Source organism: Alosa pseudoharengus, unplaced genomic scaffold (genome assembly GCF_046254945.1).
Source record: "Alosa pseudoharengus isolate Yale_2024_CS ecotype anadromous, Long Island Sound unplaced genomic scaffold, YU_APseudo_1.1 YU_APseudo_1.1_scf_3, whole genome shotgun sequence".
Taxonomy (NCBI): Eukaryota; Metazoa; Chordata; class Actinopteri; order Clupeiformes; family Clupeidae; genus Alosa; species Alosa pseudoharengus.
In genome coordinates this window covers 39891782-39918223 of record NW_027468718.1, presented here as the reverse complement: position 1 = coordinate 39918223, position 26442 = coordinate 39891782, and the positions used below count along the sequence as shown (strand labels likewise).

Genomic DNA, 26442 nt, shown 5'->3' with positions numbered 1-26442 from the left:
CGTTGTTTGTTGCTGCTACCCACGTTATCTCCAGTGGTTCCATTGTTTAACTTGCACAGATGCGCACACACAAGAATGAGCGCTCACACCACTACCCCCTAAGGCTATGCCTCTTTATTTGATAACAATAAATTAAGAAATGTTTCCTATTCTGGGAAATGTTTAGTTTCTTTTTCTTTTGGTCCGCGGTTCAATAATACCGTTTAATTGTGCCGGAAATTATCCGCGGACCAGCAATCTCCTCGTCGAGGAGGCCCTAACCCTGCAGATCATAGACAGAGAAAGCATAGGCCTACTGTATGCTTTGGGTACAGAACACAGTTGCATGTCCAGTGTACACGGAGACTGACAGTGTCTTGGAGCGGCCGCAACCCCGCTTGACCGGACATCTGAGGCTTCAGACATTACCAATTTATCATCATCCATCGCGTCTGGCCTCTGAAAAAACTTTTAAGGCTAGTCTGCCTGGGCCTGGCCATGTTTGAACCGCCTCACTCATTTATTCGTTGTTTAACATGGAGGTTTTAAGCGTGCGCTTCCTATTTGAAATGCAGCATAGGCTATGCGTGTTGTTCAATAGCTTTCAAACGGTACATTTAAAAACATTTCATTTTTTTTCCGGCCAATGTCCGGTAATTACCGGACAACGGAAACCCTGAATCAAACGGTAAACAAACACTCACATTCTAAGAAGCATTTACATAATGAAATACCATTGGCAATGTCAGCGCAAATATGTAACAAACACAATGTAACAATACTTACAGGTATCTGAACGCACACAATGGAAACATTCACGGAAGGAACGTTTAGAACTTTTAATGAAGTCGTTATTAATCAGACATGGAATATAAACAGAATATTTTATTAAGAACTCATGTAAATGCCATATTCACATGATATTGTGTTCTTCTGAATACAGTCAATACTCGGAATATTAATGTCCGTGTAAGCGTTTTGTGACCGATGAGGTGGTGAAGTCCCGTCTATTTAGGCTACCTGCACAAAACGCACCCAAGCACAAAAACCCTTGCTTTTCTTGTTAGGAAAACGGTGGACGTGATGTCCTGACAAGCTGAAATTAGTGCAACCAACACAAACACAAAAAAACGATGAACTCTCATGCGTTTGTGGATGGGAGAGGCATATTAGGAGCTGCTTAAAAAGGTAAACTTTATTCTGAATTACTGTCCGTAGGTTTTGTAAAACGGGTCATTCCATGTGAAAACAGCCAATATCGGGGTATCATGTACATGACACCTCTCAGATTTTGCTGAAAAGCGGTGAATATATGCCTTATGTTACCAAACAAAGGAATCTGAAGTTTCAAGTCAATATCTCAAACGGTTTACCGGTTTTTCAGGTGCCGCGGCCCTAATTGACACATTAGAATTTCACATTTCATCTTTTGCCATTTTTGGAAGCCCATAACGTCTGTTCTAATAGTGGTAGAGGGCTGGAAACTGGTGTGGTAGAATCAACATTCCTTACTGTTTGGGTGAGAGGTGGGTCACCAAAGTCCTAAAAAATGTTGACGGCATGTGTGATTTTTCACTTTTTGGGTAGCCCTAGCACCACAATTAATGATCATATTTATTCTAAACAGGATTATTTGTTATATGTGGGAACCTTGCTTTTGCCAAAATGAATTTGAAGGGTATGGTACCACTGGTGGGGGTTTCCATACAGACTTCTGGAAACAATGTCCAAAATGGTGCATTATGAAGAATAAAATTCATATTTTGTAGATTCATAGTAAAAAAATTTATTTCATTAACCCTTAGAACCCGATTGACGCAAAGTGCGTCAAAAAACACACCTTTTCTTCTCTGTTACATTGCTCCGGAACTGTTCATCGCAGCGAGATGAAACCTTTATTGCATGACAGAGCAGAAGTGGGGCTTTTGTCGTGGAAAATTCCACTCTCTTGTACTTTGTAGCAAATAGCACTCTGGAATCAATTTACCTTTTGAAAACACCAATCAGCACTCTGGAATCAAGCGTCCGAAGGAGACCACGCAGATTGAATTCGGCTAAACTGTTGTTCCTTTATTTACCGTATTGCAATGAAAACACAATCCAAACAATGGCTGAACTGAGTCTGAGTCAATGCAATAGGGTGAAGGCAATGTTACCAGCTGGTCCCCTCGCTAAGATCGATCTGACCCTCCGCTGGCTAAGTTCTAACTGATATACGCCCTTGGCTGTCCCCGGAGCGGCTCCTCCCTGGGACGTCACCAGAACGCTGCTCAGCCAATTAATGCTCAGGGGAAGTTTTACAATGGTGGAAACCACGTCCCCTTTTTACATTCTTACGTGTCATTGCCACTGTCTGGGCCTTCAGGTCCTTTTATGGTATTGTGTTAAACGCTCTTCTGTTGTTTGTTTCGACCAGCTGGCACTTCACCCTCACCCTGTGCTGACAGCCAACCCATCAATTCATAGCATGTACAATCATGCCCTCATAAAAGAGGAAGAACATGTCTGTATTGAAACATATGCGCGAGACAGAACATTAAAAGAGGACTAAGAAAAGAGGAAGAATCTGTTTGTATCGAAACTCATAAACGAGACAGAACATCAGAAAGAAGACTATGACCTGAACATGGCCCTCGGATCAACAGAAAAAGAGGAACATGAAGAAAGAAATATCATGAAAAGAGTGACATTATGAAGAGAGAAACTTTGTGAAAAGGATAAACAATAATAGTATCCCTGATATACAATATTCATAAAGTAAATAGAATAGTTTGAATGCATTGATTACATTAACACTGAAAGAACATGGTTTTATCAAAACTCATAAACCAGACAGAGCAAAAAGATAGAATTAGAAGAAAGAGGAAGAATATGTTTTTATCGAAACTCATAAACCAGACAGAGCGAAGAGATAGAATTAGAAGAAAGAGGAAGAATATGTTTTTATCGAAACTCATAAACCAGACAGAGCGAAAAGATAGAAGACTTATGACCTGGACATGACCCTCAGATCAACAGAAAAAGAGGAACAACATGAAGAAAGAAATATCATGAAAAGAGTGACATTATGAAGAGAGAAACTTGTAGAAGCGGAGAAACAATAATAGTACCCCTGATACACAATATTAATAAAGTAAATAGAATAGTTTGAATGCATTGATTACATTAACAATGAGAGTACCTGCGTTGTGCAGGTATTGTATTGTGTCTTGTGTATCTCAAGCAAGGAAACATTCCATAGGAAAACCCCGACATATTCCCTCCTTTGAGGCTAAAATAGCCTCACTATGCAGCAGAAGCAGATCTAAACATTTGGGCGTGCCGTGACCAAACACACCATCACGACACCCCGAATCTAGGTGCACACAAGCATGTTTTATCATCATCAGAAAAATATTACGTATGACAGTACTATGCAATGAGCTGTGTGACTAACTGGATCTGCGACGCTCGGACTTGGTGACAGGGAACCCAATTCTGTAGAACTTCCAATTGCAACTCAATTTAGATGCTAACGGCCATCCTGCCAAATTGGAATTTCGCAACGATTTCATGGGTCCACCCATCACTGGTTCTCGGGTCCAGTTCCTCTACGTCTATAAACTAAGCGCATGACTATACCTGAATATATATATATTTGTATCTCTGCTTGCGCGAGTATAGATTGGCCTTCTCAGCCTGCACACTTCAAACCTCCTCCCCTCGGTGTGTCCTTCACCCCTCTTTGATGTCATGGCCCCTTTCGGGCCGTTGTGGGCGTCACCGGCCACAAGTGCACGCCTCACTAGAGTAGGGGCATTGTGGCAGCGCCCTGCCTTAGGTTGCCCCGGCTGGCCATATAGGGTCTTACCTGTCCTCAGGCGCTGCCTGGGCCACAAACTCCGCAACACCCACCGGTGGGCCTGGGTTGACACACAGCGGGTTGGAGTGGAGTCAGGTAATGACCGAGCAAGCAATACTATCCAACTTTTCTGGATGGCCTTGCAGAGTGAGGGCTAGTCCTCTATAAACTTAAGTTACCTATGCAAAGCATTCCCAACTTCACCCTGTCTTATCGCACTATGGCTTCCCTGGGACGATAATTCGTGTCTGGCCCATCACCCGTGACTTTATCTTTTGCCTCTGTCACCCGAGCGTGCCGGTTTCCGTCTTGTGGGTTACTTATCAGTGTATCTGTGTGAGTGTAAGCAAGTGAGTCAGTGTCGTGTGTTAGGGGTGGGCGACTCGCAGGACCCCATCCCTATACTTGCCAAATTGGGGGCGGAGGAAGACCATCAGTCTCCTCCTCGCCTTCCCCAAGCGAATCTCCTCTAGCTCTTCTTCCATTCCCTGGACCATGTAGTATTGTTCAAGGGGGTTGAGAAGAGGGCGTAGCTGGTGGCCACCTGTTCTGATGAAGTCGACGTGTTCTTCCTCGTCGGTTGCTTCCGGTCTAGCGCTAGAGTTTTGTTCAAAGGCGTAGTAGTCAACCCCGTCGATGGTGTCACACGCTCTGTGGTGTGGGGATGGCGCCGCTTCCCCTTCTTCCCTTTGTGCCTCCGTCGGTGCTTCTTCAGCTTTGGTGCGACTTTCTCCTTTGGGCATGGGCATGATCAGAGGGTTGAAGGCGGAACTGGTCGCAGGGTCAGCAGAAGGGGTAGCTGCTGCATCTCCGGATACCTGGGATTCGGTAGTGGCCTCAGCACTGGATGGCTGTGACTCTCTCCAACTCTGCACTGGTTTGCTCCAATCATCCCCAGCACCTGCAGAAACAGATAAGGGAGGGAAAACACCATCTCTCCTAGGCACGCCAGGCCCAGGGCCATTATCAGGAGCCGGCAGCATACTCCCTGTCGCATCCCCACTCGTACTCGGTCTTCCCCCCGGTTCCCCACCACCATCATCCTCCCCAAGGGAGTCTGGTGGGGGCCCCGGTGGTCCCTGGCCTTCTTTATCATCCCCCGACTCTTCTTCTCTGCGTGGCACCGCCCTGTAACGAGTTAAGGTGATACCACAAATCTGATCCTTCAACTCTTACTGCTCTCCGAGTGGCCTGGGTGACCTTATAGGGTCCCTCTGCTCTAGGGTCGAGGCATGACCTTTTGAACACCCTTAAGTACACCCAGTCTCCCACTCGTATGGGCCATTCTTTAGTCCTTCTCTCCAGCATCCTTTCTCTGCTCATTTGTTCATTGAAGATTGCCCTGTGAACTTGAGAGTTGTTTAGTGTAACTGCTTATCTCGTCCTCTAGTATCTCTAGAGGGGGTTGTCTGTCCCCACTGATTCGTGGGGTGGGCAAGGCCCTTCCTGTCACCATTTTGTGTGGTGTCAAATGGGTTGTGCGATTCTTTTCGCAATGCATTTTCATCAGTACAGTCGGCAGCGCATCCACCAAATTTAGGTCTGAGCTAAGGCTGATCTTACAAATGTTGTTTTTCAATGTCTGGTTTATGTGGTTGACTGACAACTCTCACTCTTCCTCCATCAGGCATTTCAGCGATAGCTGGGCCTTGATCCTGCACCTGACAGTGTGCCTTGCATTTGCATATTGCCAGTAGTTTTGGTCGCATTATTGCAGCTAACAATAACTGAATTTGTTCCAGGTGTTGGGTGGGGCTACCATCCGATTTTCTTTTTTAAATCTCTCTGCTTCCACTGTGCGCCGTGCACGTGACAAACATTGTGGGCGTGCGTGCCCCAGGCTACCGCATCCAGCTTTGAGCTATATGCAATTGCCCGCTTTCTTTTCCCATGGCATTGCATTTGCGCAACAATGGCTGCCATGTAGGCATCCCTTCCTGGTTCCTTTTTTTTTTACTGTTATCCTTATCTGGTGTTTGGTCAAATTTTATTGTGCAGTGAAGGGGGCACCTTGGTGCCTGTAGACGGGCATGGAGGTCGCTTATTTGGTGTCCATATTTGGAGAATATCATTCGTTCCATGTCGGGCTCCAATTAGCCAATCTAGTAGACCTGTTGGATGTCTTTTGGTGGGGGCTCTGTCGTCATCAGGGCCATCTCTAAGATGCGAAGAATTTACAGACTTCTTCAAAAACAAAGTAATTTCTATAAGGGAGGCTATTGGTAACAGTTGAGTGTGGCATTTGACTCCATTGATCATAGCATCCTAATTCACCGCCTTGCGAAGTGGGTGGGTCTCTCTGATAATGCTCTAAACTGGTTTCAAACCTACATTACTGACAGAGATTTTTTATATCAGTCAAGGAGATCATGTGTCTGTAAAACATGACTTGCCTTTTGGTGTGGCCCAGGGGAGCTGTCTTGGTCCCCTGCTCTTTTCCCTATATATGCTTCCGTTGGGAAACATCATAAATCAGCATAATGTAAACTGCACTGTTCACTGCATGCCTAACCTCAATTAATCAGTGGATGAGCAACATTTTTTGAAACTTAATGATGACAAAACAGAGCTACTTTTGGTTGGACCAAAACCAAAGCGAGACATTGTTCTTAGTAATCTGGGGAACTTGGCGCACCAGGTCAAACCAAAAGTAACAAGCCTCGGTGTCATCTTAGATGCAGAGTTACGTTTTAAGCCCCATATCAGTAAAGTTACTCAGACAGCGTATTTCCACCTGAGAAACATTGCCAAAGTGCGGCCCTTTTTAACTCAACAAGATGCAGAAAAACTTCATGCCTTTATCACAAGCAGGTTAGAATACTGCAATGCACTTTTCACTGGTCTTCCCAAAAAACATCTAAAGAAATTGGCACTCATACAGAACTCTGTGGCTAGACTTTTAACTAAGACCAAGAAGAGAGAACACATCACCCCTATGTTGGCTGAACTGCACTGGCTCCCTGTTTCCTATAGAATTGATTTTAAGGTTATGTTAATTACTTACAAAGCTCTGAATGGCATAGCACCTTCATATATCTCTGATCTTTTAATACCTTATCAATCACAAAGGAAACTTTAATCATCCAATTCTTTTAAAAGATTCAAATCTTTTAATTGTACCCAAAGTGCTCCACAAGCAAAGTGGAGAAGCTGCTTTTATCCATTATGCCCCAAAACTATGGAACACCCTGCCTCTGTACATCAAGCAGGCGAGTTCAGTAAATATTTGTTTTTTAAAAAAAGATCTGAAAACATACCTGTATAGGAAAGCCTTTAGTTAACTCATCTTATCCTGTAGACTACTTTTTCAGATTATTCTACATCTGTATAAGTCAGGCTCAGGCTCTGAGTTTTTCCTTGCCACAGTTGCCATATGGTAAAGGGTTAAGGCTGCCAGTCTTGAATGTCTGTGTATAAAGTTAAATAATTGCGACATATGCTAAGAACAAGCTAAGGCCGGCTGCTTGGAGTCCGCATCAACGGCGCCTAAGCATTTGTTAGCCTCGGCATTTGTCAGCAAAGCCTTTATATATCCATAGTAGTATAATAGTATTTCTGATATGTTGTTGATTGGATCATAAACGGCCACAACAATGAAGAAAAGTGAAAGTGATTGATAATGACTGACTGACAATTTTTGTGTTACATGCTCCAAATGTAAAGCACTTTGAGCTGGCCCGCCATATGTTTTTCCCGCCATATGTTTTTCATAGCTGTGTGATGGTTCTCTACCGCCTCGTTGCTGCTGCCAGCTGCTTGGTGTTGTGGCCAGTCTGGTTTCTCTTCCTGCTGTGGGTAGGGGCCCCAGTCGCCCACTGTGTTGATTACTGCGTCCACCAAGGTCCCCCACCGCGGACAATGTACGGGAAGCTGGACTCGACTCCCTTTATATTCCTGGCCTTCTTGATCCTTAAAGCTCAGCCACCACCCTCTTTCTTCGTGTCGAGTGATACTTATGGTCCAACTCACGTTTTGTTCCCTCTGTTCCATATACCCTTATGGCCCTTTTGTTAAGTTTGTCTGGTGAATCGCCAGTCTTTCCCTATTACTGCTTTGGTTAGTCTGACGTGTCACTGTCGTCACTCCTTGTGTCCATAGGCGTGCCCAGTTCGAGTGGGTAAGCCTTTACTATTAGGTATTCCACCTTCTCTATCAGTCCTATATAATTATCGCTCTGGTGGACGTCGTTTATCTGGCCTTCCTTATCTCTTATGTATAACTGCCACTTATTGTCTCGTCGCGTGAAGGTTATGGACCATGTATTATTCATGTATTATTGGTGGGGTCCTTTTCAGTGATTGTGGGACCCTTCGTCTTGATTTGTGTTTCCATGCAGGCCTTCTGTGTCTCAAACTTGGTTTTGTTTATGCAAGTGTGTGTGTGTGTTCAAGCTGCCACTGCTGTGTGAAAACAAGAAGTCTGTCCTTCCTCTTTCTGCTAGGCAGTTAGCCAGTTATTTCCTGTTTTTTTCTATTCTGTCTGTGTTCAATGGCGCTCGCTTGTTTTATTTGGTTTGCGGTTATACTTATACTCTTATAAGCCTTAACAATCTATATTTTATTCCTTTATCAAAGCAAGCAAATTTATGTTGTTACACGTATCACAACTATATTATGGCAAGGCAACTGTAAGGCATCGGCAGTAATGGTTCCTTTTTAATTCTCCTTTTTTAGTTCTACGCTTTCCCTCCTCAGGCGGGGAAAAAGTTGGTCAATGGCGGGCCTGGCGTTCACCTCGGCGACCCTGGCTACCTTCCCCTGTGCTGTGGCGCTCACGCTCACCAAAGTGCGTCTCCTCCTTCTCCCCTACCGTGTATTCCGATATAACTCTTTGGGACTTGTAATGTCGTGTCTGCACTTTTAACTGCCACTTCCTTTCTTATTTCTCTATTCAATTTTATAGCAAAGGGGTCAGAAAGCAAAGGGAAAGAGAAGGGACACGGCTCAGACTTGTCACTTCTGTAAACCTTAAGTAGCTCTCAACACATCCAGGTCCAATGCATGTGATTTTTTCAGGCTCCCAATTAATGCTCCAGCAGCTGACTCTATCGATGGGCACGTTAGTCCCAGTTCCTGGATGCTGATGTCCCTGTCTCCTCCTCCAAGCTCCACAATCCTCAATGTATGTGTCTTACATGCATCAGTGTATCCTCACAGTCAACAAACAGTTTAAGATAAAAAAAAAAGTTAATTACTCTACTTCAGCCCTCTGTGGGCTTGTCCTATTTTTTATTTTTTTCCACTCTGTGTGCTTAACTCACAGCTAGTTTGTTACGACCTAGTCGTGCTATTCGTCTTTTCTATCCCACAGAGACCTTTCACATAAATACCCTACAGTATAACAACCTGTTATCTGTTTGATATAACACCTTGCTATCTTTGTCATCAAGTCAAGTCAAGTCAAGTCAAGTCACATAAACACATAAAACGCTTTTGGAATCAACCTGTTCAACATAAAACGCTTTATCATATACTACAGTATAACAACCTTGTTATCTGTCTTCCCTGACCTTCAGAGGAATACCATATGCTAGTATAACACCTTGTTATCTGCCTTCCCTGACCTTCAGAGGAATACCATATGCTAGTATAACACATTGTTATCTGCCTTCCCTGACCTTCAGAGGAATACCATATGCTACAGTATAACACCTTGTTATCTGTCTTCCCTGACCTTCAGAGGAATACCATATACTACAGTATAACACCTTGTTATCTGTAAACACACAAAAAAAAACTTTTGGAATCAATGGTTCAATACAAAAGCTTTTGGACTCAACAGTTCAACCCAATCTCCGTCCTTGTGTCTCCACTATTCTTTTGAGGACCTAGGCGAGGCCGCCCCGTCCCAAGGCTTACCCACTGGCGCCGACAGTAAGGTTCTCCCTATTTGTAAGCAAAATTGCCTACTTTGGGCCCTTGGAGACCCAAACTGCCGGAACCTGCTTCACCCAGGGCGGAACTGCCTCCCCCGGTAATCCTGTGTCAAATCTCGGTAGAACCTCCAAATCTGTCGTGGAAAACTCGACTCTCTTGTACTTTGTAGCAAATTGCACTCTGGAATCAATTTACCTTTTGAAAACACCAATCAGCACTCTGTAATCAATTTACCTTTTGAAAACACCAATCAGGAATCAAGCGTTCGAAGGAGACCACGCAGACAGAATTCGGCTAAACTGTTGTTCCTTTATTTACCGTATTGCAATGAAAACACAATCCAAACAATGGCTGAACTGAGTCTGAGTCAATGCAATAGGGTGAAGACAATGTTACCAGCTGGTACCCTCGCTGAGATCGATCTGACCCTCCGCTGGCTAAGTTCTACCTGATATACGCCCTTGGCAGTCCCCGGAGCGCCTCCTCCCTGGGACGTCACCAGAACGCTCCTCAGCCAATTAATGCTCAGGGGACGTTTTACAATGGTGGAAACCACGTCCCCTTTTTACATTCTTATGTGTCATTGCCACTGTCTGGGCCTTCAGGTCCTTTTATGGTATTGTGTTAAACGCTCTTCTGTTGTTTGTTTCGACCAGCTGGCACTTCACCCTCACCCTGTGCTGACAACCAACCCATTAATTCATAGCATGTACAATCATGCCCTCATAAAAGAGGAAGAACATGTCTGTATTGAAACTTATGCGCGAGACAGAACATTAACCCTTAGAACCCGATTGACGCAAAGTGCGTCAAAAAACACACCCTTTCTTCTCTGTTACATTGCTCCGGAACGGTTCATCGCAGCGAGATGAAACCTTTATTGCACGACAGAGCAGAAGTGGGGCTTTCCAACGAGACTACACACTTGTCTGTACGATCAAGTATGAAAATTAAAAAAAATCATGAAATTAAATCAAATTGCATCATATTTACAGTCTATACTTCTCTGCATTCACCTGCACACACATTACTCTAGTTTGAATTACTCGCGAACCCGTGATCGCATCGATATGGCAAGCATATCAGATGAAAGAGGGGGCACAGGGCTATCCATTGGTACCATGTTTATCGATCCTTCTGGCTTATAAAACCAGACGAAGTGACTGCAAAATAATAACGTCATGTACACAAACCAAGCTGCACACTCATTACTCTCGTTTGAATTACTCGCGGACCCGTGATCGCATAGATATGCCACGCATGTCAGATGAAAGAGGAGACTCAGAGCTATCATTTGATACCAAGTACATCCTTCTGGGTTATAAAACAGACGAAGTGACAGCAAAATAATAACTTCATATAGCTGGACTTACCCCACGTTTTTGTCTGTTCTTGTGGCAAAGCATGTTTATAATCCAATGCTATCATGTGTTTCTCTATGGCAAAGCATGTTCATATTCCGGTTTTGAGATCCTAGCAAATTCCTGCATGGCATCCAATTCAAGGCTCACATTGCATCCCAATTTCAACAAATAAACACCTTTTTTGCCTTTACTTTGTTCATGGCAATGCAGTAAAGAGTTGAGAATTATTATGACTGCATACACACAGGCACGCAGGCTAGCAACCTCGGGTCAAGTCAGGTCAGATCAGTTCGTGTCACAGATATGGAGCGCAGAAAGGTCATTTTTCATCACTAAATAAAAAATGGCATTTATTTCCGTAAATCACACAGCAAATATTTCTGTAAATTGCTCAGCCCCAGAGTATCCCTCCAACATGGCAATTATATTGCCCGATTCAGGACAGTCTGCCCTACACACACATGAAATGCATGTAGAGCTGTGAGCTTGCTGTGGTGAGATACATGTCGAAATATAAGAATTTTTATAATACACTTTTTATATTTTAATTCTTTAAAAATCAAAATAAAATCAATGCTAGTATTAATACATGAAATGATGGCAGATCTGAATAGCCTAAACTCTCCTGAAAAAAACAATATATAATATATGTGTGTGGCACTTACAATGACCAGAATAAATCCTTATGAATAAAGGTAGTGAAAATGCCCTAAAAACAGCTTAGGGTTCTAAGGGTTAAAAGAGGACTAAGAAAAGAGGAAGAATCTGTTTGTATCGAAACTCATAAACGAGACAGAACATCAGAAAGAAGACTATGACCTGAACATGGCCCTCGGATCAACAGAAAAAGAGGAACAACATGAAGAAAGAAATATCATGAAAAGAGTGACATTATGAAGAGAGAAACTTTGTGAAAAGGATAAACAATAATAGTATCCCTGATATACAATATTCATAAAGTAAATAGAATAGTTTAAATGCATTGATTACATTAACACTGAAAGAATATGGTTTTATCAAAACTCATAAACCAGACAGAGTGAAAAGATAGAATTAGAAGAAAGAGGAAGAATATGTTTTTATCGAAACTCATAAACCAGACAGAGCGAAGAGATAGAATTAGAAGAAAGAGGAAGAATATGTTTTTATCGAAACTGATAAACCAGACAGAGCGAAAAGATAGAAGACTTATGACCTGGACATGACCCTCAGATCAACAGAAAAAGAGGAACAATATGAAGAAAGAAATATCATGAAAAGAGTGACATTATGAAGAGAGAAACTTGTAGAAGCGGAGAAACAATAATAGTACCCCTGATACACAATATTAATAAAGTAAATAGAATAGTTTGAATGCATTGATTACATTAACTATGAGAGTACCTGCGTTGTGCAGGTATTGTATTGTGTCTTGTGTATCTCAAGCAAGGAAACATTCCATAGGAAAACCCTGACACTTTCCAAAGAGACTACACACTTGTCTGTACGATCAAGTATGAAAATGAAAAACAATCATGAAATTAAATCAAATTGCATCATATTTACAGTCTATACTTCTCTGCGTTCACCTGCGCACCCATTCCTCTCGTTTGAATTACTCGCGAACCCGTGATCGCATCGATATGGCAAGCATATCAAATGAAAGAGGGGACACAGGGCTATCCATTGGTACCATGTTTATCGATCCTTCTGGCTTATAAAAACAGATGAAGTGACTGCAAAATAATAACGTCATGTACACAAACCAACACAGCACACCCATTACTCTCGTTTGAATTACTCGCGGACACGTGATCGGATAGATATGCCACGCATGTCAGATAAAAGAGGAGACTCAGAGCTATCATTTGATACTCAGAGCTATCAAGTACATCCTTCTGGGTTATAAAACAGACGAAGTGACAGCAAAATAATAACTTCATATAGCTGGACTTACCCCACGTTTTTGTCTGTTCTTGTGGCAAAGCATGTTTATAATCCAACGCTATCATGTGTTTCTCTATGGCAAAGTATGTTCATAATCTGGTTTTGAGATCCTAGCAAATTCCTGCATGGCATCCAATTCAAGGCTCACATTGCATCCCAATTTGTTCAACAAAGAAACACCTTTTATGCCTTTACTTTGTTCATGGCAATGCAGTAAAAAGTTGAGAATCATTATGAGTGCATACACGCAGGCTAACACGCAACCTCGGGTCAAGTCAGTTCAGATCAGTTCGTGTCACAGATATGGAGCGCAGAAAGGTCCTTTTTCATCACTAAATAAAAAAATGGCATTTATTTCCGTAAATCACACACCACATATTTCTGTAAATTGCTCAGCCCCAGAGTATCCCTCCAACATGGCAATTATATTGCCCGATTCAGGACAGTCTGCCCTACACACACATGAAATGCACGTAGAGCTATGAGCTTGCTGTGGTGAGATACATTTCGAAATATAAGATTTTTTATAATACGCTTTTTATATTTTAATTCTTAAAAAATCAAAATAAAATCAATGCTAGTACTAATACATGAAATGATGGCAGATCTGTATAGCCTAGATTCTGCTGAAAAAAAACAATATATAATATGTGTGTGCGGCACTTACAATGACCAGAATAAGTCCTTATGAATAAAGGTAGTGAAAATGCCCTAAAAACAGCTTAGGGTTCTAAGGGTTAAAAGAAAGAACAAATATGTATCTTTATCTGGTATAAATCCCATTAGGATCATCAAGTACCCACATGGTCATTTTGGGGTCCAAATATGGGGTTCCAAAAAGAGTCACCTCTGCCATATAACAAATAGTCCTGTTTAGAATAAATATGATCATTAATTGTGGTGCTAGGGCCACCCAAAAAGTGAAAAATCACACATGCCGTCAACATTTTTTAGGACTTTGGTGACCCACCTCTCACCCAAACAGTAAGGAATGTTGATTTTACAGGCTACAATGAACTACCACACCAGTTTTCAGCCCTCTACCACTATTAGAACAGACGTTATGAGCTTCCAAAAATTGCAAAAGATGAAATGTGAAATTCCAATGTGTCAATTAGGGCCGTGGCACTTTGGACGATTTGAATTCAAATGGACGCCACAGGCAAACCGTTATTATTACCGAGATATTGACCTGAAACTTCAGATTCCTTTGTTTGGTAACATAATACATATATTCCCCGCTTTTCAGCAAAAGTGGTGTCATGTACATGGTAGAGATGCGCGGATGGGCTATTATTTCAACCGTAACCGCATAGCAAAACTTATCATCCATCCGCCATCCATCCACACCAACGTTTTTTGACCAATTTTCAAACCCGCACCCGCCCGCCATCCGCTGGTTGTTTTAATGTATATGCGGTGCTGCTGACGTGAGGCTAGAAAGCTCTTGCCTGTTCTAGAAAGACTGATCCAATGCAGCAAATATATTAAAAGGCTAAAGTCCTACACTGGCTATGTTGTAGCCTATCCTCAGAATATCAGCAGCAAACTCAGTCTCTGTCTCGCAAAAGTCTCCAAATAAAACGCACATCGGCCTGTAGCCTACAATTTTATCATTGTAATAAAAAACTCAATTTGGCACATCATTTCAACATGCTGCTATTTAGCCTACTAATTAATGCCTATCGACTTTATTTTTTGCAAAAAGAAAGAAATCCTTAATAAAATAACAAGTCATTCACATTATAGGCTACTTTACGCACTGTAACCCACCGCACAGCAGTGCAACGTGCATGTTCACATTTTTAGTAACAACCGCCGAACTTGCTTGCTTACACATCTAAGTTTTCCGACTATTTTTCTTACTTTCTTTTTTCCGCTGTGGATGTTACTGAGCTTGTAGAAGTTTTAGCTCTTGAACATTAGACGTTCTTGAACATCTCGCACTGCCATTGCCCGATGTCAGTTCTGAGTCATATCACTCCATAATCTGTCTCCCTTTTAAATGCCTATTCCCTGAATGGTAGGCTACAATATGTGTTTTATATATAATATCGAAACAAAATAACCCAGTCAGTCTCATCTACGAGATGTTTAGGCCTCCTCCAATACTGGCAGCTGGGCTCATAGGTTGCAGATTTGCTTGGCCTACCAAGGCTCTGCAACGAGACGCGACATGGGAGATGAATCATCGGTCAACTTGCACTGTAGCCTATTCTACTAATTTTTTTATTGCACACTGGAGAGGAAAACATGCTGGTAGGCTACGATAGTCTACTTAATTTAAACTTTGTTACCTTTCGTGTGTGTGTGTGTGTGCGTGCGTGAGGGGTTGCTCGGTGAAACATCGGAATACACCAATTCCGCAACACCGTCTCTGATAGATAAACAAAGCAGCATGCATAGAAGCAACTAGGCCAAACTGCCTGATGAAAATTTGACTATTTCAAAGTGTGTTCGTTTTTTTCGGATGTAGGTAACACAATTTAACAATGTATACGCTATATTTTTTTCATTTGATTGGTTCAACCGCCACCCGCCCGAATTTCATTAAAATATTATATTTCTTCACGTCATCCGCCCGATCCGCGGTTTAACCGCGGAGTCCGCGGCTGTAACCGCGAACCGCGCATCTCTAGTACATGGGTGGCTGAGTTGGTGTGGAATGACCCAAAGATATTATTCGTCATTTTAGACATTTTCAGACAAGATGAGGTATAAATTCAGTTTTGAAATCAACCTCCAAGTTGCTCTTTAAGATAGCTGGATGCGCCTTTCACTTTAGACCAGGGTTTTCTTGCCTGTATCATTTTTAGTAACGTTAAAATAGCGATTTTTGATTATGCGTCTGACCACACCCGTGTGCGCAATGTTAATTTGACAACTAGTGAACTCGAGTACTTGACAGAAAAATCATCACAGCATTGGGTGTTAGCAAGACTTGGCACCAAGATCCGCTGGGTGCTATAAGGGCCCTATGTGTTTTAGGCTGAAGTTGTCTAAGTGCAGATGGCGCTGAACTTATCTTATCTATGTTCAATGGGTGGGGCTTAGCAATGGGTCAATTATACCATTCAGAAATGCAATAACATTGTTTCTCAAACTATGGGCCGCGGACTGGAATAACACGCTCTGGAAATTCACAAGTTCGTCCCCGTTTTTTTTTTTTTTTAAACATAGTCCAGTATTTCTTTCGAAATTGAAATGAAGTTGTATGGACTGGACTATGTTTTTTTTGTTTTTTTTTAAAACGGCGACGAAATTGTGAATTTCCAGAGTGTGTTACTCCACACTCAGCAATCGACTCCTACGGACTTTCCCCTGAAGATGGCAGCAAAGATGGTAACATTTCCGGAAAGGTACTGGCTTGATGAAATTCATTCTGGACTCTCTATCCGACCACATAAAGACCTCGGGATACTTCGGTTTGGCTTTAGGGACCCTCTACTCCCTACCACGTAAGTGTAATGTTGTTTGGAACTGTAGAAGAGGTATAAAAATAGCGTTTTGTAGTGGCGAAATTACATGCCCGGGTCACTTCCAGGCCAACGAGTTTTGACTAAAAACGGTAAAATCGAACTTTCTCAAAACACATCCGAATGACATGATTTGGATGTCAACTCAACGTATGTACTCCCAATCATCCGTAAATTGATCTAAAGTGCATTTTACTCTGGATAATTCCTTCAACACCAATAAACTCATATGTTAACTCCAGACCCTGCATCAGTTTGTAAAGGCCTGCAGCAGACCACGAATTACAAGAGACCAGCCCCCCCACCCTGCAGCAAATCCCAGACTGGCTGATGACCTGAATGACTTTTACTGCAGGTTTGAAACGCAAAAGTTTTCCTCTCATCACCCAGCCCTCTCTCCCCCCACCTGCGCTAACAATCTGTGAGAAGAATGTGTGCTCGCTCTTTCAGAAGCAGAAGATCAAGAAGGCTCCAGGACCTGATGGTGTGTCCCCCCTCTTGTCTGCATGTCTGTGCTGAACAGCTGGCGCCAATCTTCCGGCAGATCTTTATGTCCCTTGAGCTGTGTGAAATGCCCTGCTGCTTCAGAAGCTCCACCATCATCCAGTCTCCTAAAAACCCTCCCTAACAGGATTAAATGACTACAGACCCGTCGCCCTGACGTCTGTGATCATGAAATCCTTTGAAAGACTGGTGTTGAGCCATCTGAAGGACATAACAGGACCGCTGCTGGACCCCCTGCAGTTTGCCCACAGGACAAACAGGTCAGCGGATGATGCCATCAATATGGGACTGCAATTCATCCTGCACCACCTTGACTACTCAGGGATATATGCCAGGATTCTGGTTTGTGGACCAGCATAGCAACCACCATAACTACCCTAGCAACAACATAGCAACCACCTGAAGTACCCTAGCAACAACCTATCAACCACTTCCAAGATGACAACCTAGCAACCAACATAGCAACCAACATGATTACCCTAACAGCCAGCATAGCAACCACCATAACTACCCTACCAACAGCATAGCAACAACCTCAAGTACCCTATCAACAGCCTAGCAACCATGTAAAATACCCTAGCAACAGACTAGCAACCTAGCTAAGTAACATGGTTATCATAATTAGCATTGTTAGCATTGCTAGCATAACTACTAGCAAACAGTAGCTGAGTTAGCTAGGTAACATGGTTATCATAATTAACATTGTTAGCATAAATGCTAGCAAACATTAGCTAAGTTAGCTAAATAACAGTTAGTACAGTTAGCTTGTTTACATTGTAGCTAAGTAATACTGTTAGCATAGTTAACTAATAGCAACAAATAATTTAACTATTTAAACTACCGTATATACCCGAATGTAAGACGACCCTGAATATAAGACGACCCCCCCATTTTCCAGACTTATTTTTGGGAAAAAAGAGATTTTTGTGGAAATAAATCTGGTTTTCAACAGAAAATAATTTTATTTGAAAATTCTAGTGATAATTCACTGGAAAAAAACATTTTAACACCATTCATTCAAATATTTGGATAATAATTATTATGCATAATAATTATGTAGGCCTATGTATGTATGTAACTGTGAAGATAGATAGAAAATAACCATCTGCTTTTAATCAAACACATTTGACATTAAAGTCTTGAAACAAACCAAACTGTGGGGTTGCAATAAGAACAGCAGTGCAAATGGGTCTTTATGCTGCACATTAAACTAGACCTATTCCTCACAGAGATCCCCTGCCTCGCTATGCACTCTCACTGTCATCATGATGCTCCACGAGCCCCTCCCACAGAATGTCATTTTCGCTCCCATCAAGGGCATTTGATAAGCAGCATTTCTTAAATCCATGAATGATGCTCTCCTGGCTTATGGCATCCCATGCTTGGAGGATCCAAGTACAGAGCAGATGCACAGCTGGCTTCTGAAGTTTTCCAGTAGGCGTCAGTGAGTGATCGCCTGAGAGGAGCCACTCAGTGTACCTCTTGCGCAGATTATCCTTAAATGGCTTGTTGACGACTACATCCAATACCTGTAGCTGGCTTGTCATCCCCCCCCCCCCCGGTATGATCACTAGATCGCCGTTCATTTTCCGCAACTGAGTTTTGACGGGCTCTTTCAAGTGTCCGCAGAATGCATCCAAAACGAGCATATTTCTCTTCTTATGAAGCGCACCGCGGCGCCTGCCCCACACTACCTTGAGCCAGTCCACTACCAGGTCAGTGTCCATCCAGCCCTTTTCCTGGACACGTACGATAATGCCAGCTGGCATCGTCTCCTTTGGCATAGTCTTGCGTTTCAAAATCACATAAGGCGGGAGTTTGGTCCCATCAGCGAGACACGCCAACATTACAGTGATTAGTTTTTTTTCATTTTCAGTAGATCGCACAATAACTGATTTGTCCCCTTCTTGGCAACAGTGACAGATGTTGGCATCTCAAAAAACACTGGTGTTTGGTCAGCATTCCCTATCTGATCCAGGGGGTATGAGTGAGTTTTCCTCAGTTTAAGCACATATCGCTGAAAAGACAGCAACTTCTCCTCGAAGTCTGAGGGCAGGCGCTGGGCCAAGCTTGTTCTTCGACGCAGTGTCAGCCCTTTGCGCCGTATCATTTGTGTACACCACCCAGTGCTGGCTTTGAATTCATTTGTCGGTATGTTCAGCTCCTTGGCTATCTCCAGAGCCCTCAGCCGAATGATTTCTCTTGTGATTGGCATCGCATCCCGACGTTTTTCTATCACATATTCATAGACTCTTATCATCAAGTTCTGCAAACTTGCCACTTTGAGGTCCACGGAAAGCTTTCCTTTGGCTGTTGGCATTTTTTAGTTGTTCTTTTTGACCTCGCCACCTCCGAACGTTACATTCTGTGACTCCAAATCTTTTGGCAGCTTTACAATTATTAGATGATTCCGCCTCATTCACGACCATAATTTTAAAGTTGGCGTCATAACTGTTTCGAACGTGTTGGTTTATTTGACCAACTTTTGAAATGCTTTTCTCAAGATGATCTCTTGACCTCTCCATGGCGGCACTTTACTGCTTATTTAATTCATAACACTGTCACTAATTAGCCTATAGTGTTGGCGCCCTCTACTGTTTTCCCCTGCTTTCTCCCTTTTTTGATTTTGTCTATATCGCGAAAATAAGACGACCCCCCATTTTCCAGCCTATTTTTAGGACAAAAACCTCGTCTTATATTCGGATATACGGTACTCAACTATTTAACTCTACAACCGTTCCAACTTTCGGTTATCATCAACTATGCTTCCATATTAACTATATTAAACCACCACCTACCTAGCAACCAACATAGCAACCATTGAAATAAAGCATCTACTTCAGTTTTCATAGCAACACACATGATTACCCTAGCAACTATCATAGAAACAGCTTTATTTAGCATTGCAACAACCATGTTTACCTAAGCAAAACCATTGTAATTATCTCTACATTATCTGTTTTAACACTATATTTTACATCATATGTTTTGCATTTTCATGTACTGGTAATTCCTTGGAATTGCATTTCTAGTTCAATTTCGATTTAATTTCAATTTAATTTCACTTATAGAGCGCCAAAACATTACACGTCTCATGGCACTTTACAGAGTGTTAAAACATTCAGAGAGAGCCCATGAGTAACAGGGGTGAGGAAAAACTCCCTAGAATTGGAGATACATATAGGAAGAAACCTCCGGCAGATCTACGACTCAAGGGCCTGACCTATCTGCCTAGGGTCAGTTACAGGGCAGTAAGGTATGTATACATGATAAGTGAGAGGTTAGTTAGGTTTAGAGAAAGTTCTTATTCTTCTAACACATTTAACGCAGCTTCAACGCTTAACGTAGAAACTTTATTCAAACTGTGTTACGTTTTAAGTATATTTTTTTTGTGTGTGGGGGGGGGGGGTTATGCCTTTAACTAGAAAATTTAATTCCAGGGAATTACCATTGCATGAAAATGCCAAAAAGCTGTTGTGTATTACATTATATTACTTATATTACTTGTATGATTATTCAGATTACATAGACTTACAGTATTCTTGAAAACCACTTGCTTGTTTAGATGTTAGCTTAGTATATGACAGTCAGTAAAAATAAATTGTTAATTCAATATTGATCAAAATTCTTTGTTTTAATACAGTAGAATGATACTCAGAATACACTAATTAACACCTAACAACCAATGTAAGCCAAACAGTTTAAAGTAAACAGCTTAGAACACTTTGTAGGCAAAGGGTGTGTTGTTGCTGTTGATAATCATAAACTTAAGGATGGACCGTTCTGATATTAAGTTTCTTGATAACCAATTAAACTATAGCTTATACAGCTTGCTAGGTCTGTCATCCACATTTTTTCTACAGATTACGATGTAGGCCTACTCTAGGATGTACTACAACTGGGAAGCTTGATTCATGTGCCAGGCTACACTTTAATTTATAGGCCAGAATAATGCAGAAATGAGTAGCCTAGGCCAAGTAAACATACTCTGTAGCCTATGTTGACAACCCAAATGGGTAACACTCCATAATAAGGTGCCATAATAAATAGCAAACTAGTAATTACCTAACCCTTTGTTAATATTTGTTAATTGTTACTAACATATCTATTTGGCACAAGTTAATAGTTAATGATGAAAAAACTATTAACTTGTGCCAAATAGATATTTTAGTAACAATTAACAAATATTAACAAAGGGTTAGGTAATTACTAGTTTGCTATTTATTATGGCACCTTATTATGGAGTGTTACCCACAAATGTTATACCTCAACTTCTGTAGTGTGTTTTAACAATACTTTCCAAACAGTATGGCTTTCATCAGGTCCCTTTCCACAGGTGTATTTAATCAAGAGCCAGATAGTATCCGTACAATATGATCCGTTCTTTATCTGGTTAACGTTAACATTAGTTAAAACGCTGCTGGTTAGTGAGCAAATGTAACGTTAACGTCAGTACTTAGCGGGGAGCAACGTTAGGTTTGATTGTCGTTAGCTAACGTTATCGAAACCTACAGCTAACCGGTCACTTTAAAGTTGACGACAAATTAACCTTGATTAGGTGGGTTTCCTTACATAATAAATATCAACGGATAGGGTAAGTGCTAACGTTAACTATTCCCCTAACGTTAGAACTACCGTAACGTTATAACGTTAATTTGGCTATTTGTGACCTATCATTTCATACATAGCCTATAGTATAGAATGCTACATAACATAGCATAGCATGACATACATGAGTCAAATACCAAAAATCAGACCACTTACCTTGTCTGTAATTAGAGAAATGTGCCTCTGAAGGAGAGTTTTACGAGTAAGTAAAGTATCACGGCAGGCAATAAGACGTCGATAACGTTCAGAAGATTCACAGAGATTGACAAGAGGTGAGTGGGAGAGAGAGTGGGGGTGGGATTCAGAAAGGACCACAGGGTGGGAATCGAACCCGGGTTGCCGGCGTACGGTGCAGGTGCACTTTTATACTTTTTAAACTATGAATTAAAAACTCATTAAAATTTCCCCATAGACTTAACATTGGCCATTATGACATCACAATAGCAATTATAATCTAATCTAGGCCACCTGCACCAACTGTCAGTTTCTCAGGCTTTAAAGTGGAAATGAAGCAGTCAAATAAAACAGATGTCTATAGCACTAGTTAAATATTTAAATATACCATAAATACAAATGAAGTCAGATAGATAGATAGATAGATAGATAGATACTTTATTGATCCCCAAGGGGAAATTCAAGGTCTCAGTAGCATACAGACATCACACACATATGTGACCAGGCGTGGGAAAACCAGGCACATGTCTCCCCAGAGACATTTTGAGTTATTCACAGATTCTGAAAGTGTAGTTTCAAAGCTATCCAATGATGTCTCACTCATGGAGATCTGATAATATTTGTGTGGTCATTTTAATGTATACCCCTCTGAAAACCTTTTACTGATAAAACTGGCCTAATAGATTTGCAAATTCTCACCTCACCTGAGTCAAAGGAAAGACAATTGTGCTCATTTGCATCTCATTGAGATAAGCCCTCCTCTACAGATGTCACACTGTGACATCTGGTATCGGTAGCCCTTCCCCCTACAGGTGTCACTGTGACACCTGGATCTGCTAGCCTGCAGGGCAGAAAGAATTGTAGTGTTGTTAATATTGATGTAGTGTTATTTTCATTAGGCACTTCACTGGACTTAGAATAATCAGAATTAGAAGGTACTTTATTGAAATGGAAATGCTTTTATTACAAAAGGCCCTGAATAGCATGCATTAATACACAGGGTAAGATGTTACAATCCCATAATCCAAGGTATAAACCACATCTAGTTCCCAATAGAAGACCCAATAACATACACATACAACACGCAGGATTGCAAAATGGAAGTCAATATGAATCCAATAGAAAAAAAGGATAAAGATCCTATACACTAGACAATAAGAATAAAGATACTATGAAAAAGATACTAAATTACGAACAAGGTCCACATGTGTGAGGCTGTGTGATAAGTGTGATAAGGGTGACAGGGCAGGGACTGACCCTGTGGTACAGGAGAGTTCAGGTATTATTTGGTAAAGTGCAAAAAAGTAAGGCAAGACAGTGCAGTTTTAAGCAGGGATGTCCCGATCCAGCTTTTTGCACTTCCGATCCGATACCGATATTGTAGCTTTTAGCATCGGCCGATACCGATACCGGCCGATCCAAGCATGTATTAAAGATTAAAGATATTTACTTATTTTGTTGTTATACTCATGTTGAAAAGGGTTTTACTCTTAAGAACAACTAGCCAACTTAATTAGGTTAGTTTGAATAATCCACAGTGGTTGGTAATGAGAAGCTGACCTGTTTATTCTTAACAGGGTTAAATAAACACAAAATAATAAATGGTCAATAACCACACAAACTGAATTGGCATCAGTGCTCTGCTCTTGAACAACAAGAGTGTAAACCAAGGCTTAAAAAGCCATTAGTGCAAACAATATTGTAAACTGTACAAAAAAAGCAAAACACACAGAAAAGCTGAGTAGAAAATAAATAGTCAATTAACCACACAAACTGAATTGGCATCAGTGCTCTTCTCAAGAGTGTAAACCAAGGCTTAAAAAAGCCATCAGTGTAAACAATATTGTAAACAATATAAAATTATATATAAAAGCAACACACACAAAACCTAGTTTGAAACTATTCACAAAGGGGATCATTTCAACATGCTCAGGTGTCAGCCTGCTCCTGTGCTCATCAATGATAAGTGAGACTGCGCTAAAAAGCCTCTCACTGTTGCGTTTTAAAAGCGAAACTGATGCCACAACTGGTCTGGGTTTGCTGAAGTAACCTAGGCTACAGGCTGCATTTATTACAGAAAATCAAGCAACATAGCACGTAGGCCTATCTACACTATTTAGTGACAGGAGCTTAAGTTTACCGCGACAACAGCTGTCACTAATTCACATCGTCGTAGGCTGCGCCGATGCACAGACTAAACGGTAAAAAAAGTTATGATGGCCTACTGGAAGCTTCTACCCTTTTGGATGTGTAGAGTTGTAGGCCTAGGTGCACTTAGTTGTTAGCGATTGACCAGGTTGCTTTTTGAAATGAAATGCGTTTGTTAGGCTAGCCGATTGTAAAAATAGGGAAATTAAAGTGCGTGCTGTGCCTATACATTACACAAACAATCTTAAATCGCGGAGATAACATTCGTTAGACAGGCAAAGCTGTCAGCAGCAACATGCATAAGAGCCTTAATAGTAAGAGGGTTTCGCGGACACTCGCGGTCGCGGTTAACATTAGGCTATATTAATTCAACTGTGACATGAAATATTTGCTCGATAACTTTAAATTCTTAGTGGGACATGCACAGACAAGTGGGATGCTGGACAGGTCGCTAGGTGTGCTGAAAAACGCGGACCGGATTTGGGGGGAAAAGCTGAAAAAAACTGGAATGGATTACCTACATCGGTGCGCTGGAAAACACTGACCGGAGTTTTGAAAACAAACTGGATCGGGAGTCCGGATCGGGATTTTCCCGTGCAGGCCGATCCCACATTTTTTGCTAATATCGGCGGCCGATCCGATCCAAATATCGGATCGGGACATCCCTAGTTTTAAGTAAGTTGACTTTGGAGGCAACACAATAAGTCAGAACTAGAGTTAAGTGAATTTAGTCCAGGCTGTTGGAGGGAGGGAGAGGCTGTGCATAAAGGCTAACATAGCAAGGAAAGACTGTCAACAGGGGGCAGAACCGCTGAATTGCGCAGTAACTGAAATTCCACATGTTCTGCATCACAGTGACTTTTTGCAAGCACCACACATGGTCTCTTGGCATCAAAGCTGTAAGCAAATAACAGGACATTTTAAAAATGGCTAACTATTTCTCATAAAACACCATCATCAACAAATTATTTTTTATATGAACACAATGTGAAAGTTTCAATATAAATACTTGAAGTGCTGATAACTCTTGATCTAAGTTAACACGGACTTTTCTTTATTTTAATTTCTTATTTATTTATTTTATTACTTGTTCATTTTTGTTTGTTGTCTGTCTTGTATGTCTACCGTTAGGTGTCTCGGGTACGCTGGCGATTACGCAGCTCCATCAGGCATCTTTTGTCTTTTTGTTATCTGTAGTGTTTCTGTAATCTCGGCTTCATTGAAAATGAGGGCTTCCCTCAATGACCCTCCGAGAATAAATAAAGGTTGAATGATCTTTGGAAGCCTTCTGAAGTAGGGACTCGGATGCTTCTGCCAGTCGAAGTTCTTGACAAACACTCTGCCATCTGCCATTCCAACAAGCTGTGGGATATTGAGGTGACTCTCAGGAGAGCTGTTTTCCACTAGGCCTACCTGATAACAGCAAGAGCCGCAATGTAAAAAAAAAGAACAGAAGAAGAAAAAATATCTTAAGCTAAACGAGGCAGAACAGAGAGCAGCACTGAAGTCATTAATGTTCAAGTAGACTAGTTGCTAAACCATAAGCGTCACATTCAATTCAGGTAATGCTAACAACCGTGGTAAAGTTGGTTTTATATTGGACGTTGGATATTCGACACATTCGAAAAATCTATTTAGCACTGACTACGAGGGTCGAGTTTGTGTCAAACCAACTTTAATGTGTTTAAACAAGGCCTGCCTATATTACACAAAGCTTCTTTTGTCCAAAAACCCATGTTTTGATTTTATGAATTTTTTAGGCTGATAAAAGATTTCAATCTATTATGCGGCTTCACCTTTTGACTTACCCATACTAAAACACATCTCCTGAACTCGGCTTACTGCCCTTTCTAGTACACAAAGCTTCTTTTTCCCTAAAACCTACTCTTTGATTTTATACAATTTTTAATGTTAAATGTTTCAAATCTATTATGCGGCTTGCCCTTTTGACCTACCCATGTCAAAACACATCTGGTGAACTCAGATTACTGCTCTATATAGTACACAAAGCTTCTTTTTCCCAAAAATCCATTCTTTGATTTTATAAATATTTTTTAATGTAAAAAAAATGCTTTAAATGCTTTAAATCTATTATGCGGCTTGACCTTTTGACCTAACCATGTCAAAACACATCTGTTGCACTCAGCTAACTGCCCTACATAATACACAAAGCTTCTTTTTTCCAAAAAACTCACTCTTTGATTTTATATTAATTTTTTACTATTCAAAAATGCTATAAATCTATTATGCGAATTGACCTTTTGACCAACCCATGTCAAAACACATCTGCTGCACTCAGTTAACTGCCCTACATAGTACACAAAGCTTCTTTTTTTCAAAAACTTACTCTTTGATTTTATATACATTTTTTACTATTCAAAAATGCTATAAATCTATTATGCGGCTTGACCTTTTGACCTACCCATGTCAAAACACATCTGTTGCACTCAGCTAACTGGCCTTCATAGTACACAAAGCTTATTTTTTCCAAAAACTCACTCTTTGATTTTATATTAATTTTTTACTTTATAAAAATGCTATAAATC

The 26442-nt window shown here is 41.2% G+C and overlaps 1 protein-coding gene across 5 annotated transcripts in view; it reads left to right on the top strand.

Moving 5' to 3' along the window:
* armc8 (armadillo repeat containing 8) overlaps positions 1-26442 on the top strand; it is a 253834-nt gene that overhangs the window by 185033 nt on the left and 42359 nt on the right. The window contains exon 18 of one of the 5 annotated variants that reach the window (XM_076264246.1): positions 8836-8863. The exons of the other annotated variants lie outside the window; for them this stretch is intronic. Coding sequence (XP_076120361.1) covers positions 8836-8847 — 12 coding nt within the window. The 3' untranslated portion in view covers positions 8848-8863. Of the gene's footprint in view, positions 1-8835; positions 8864-26442 lie in introns of those variants that run through there. 5 annotated transcript variants of the gene reach the window in all.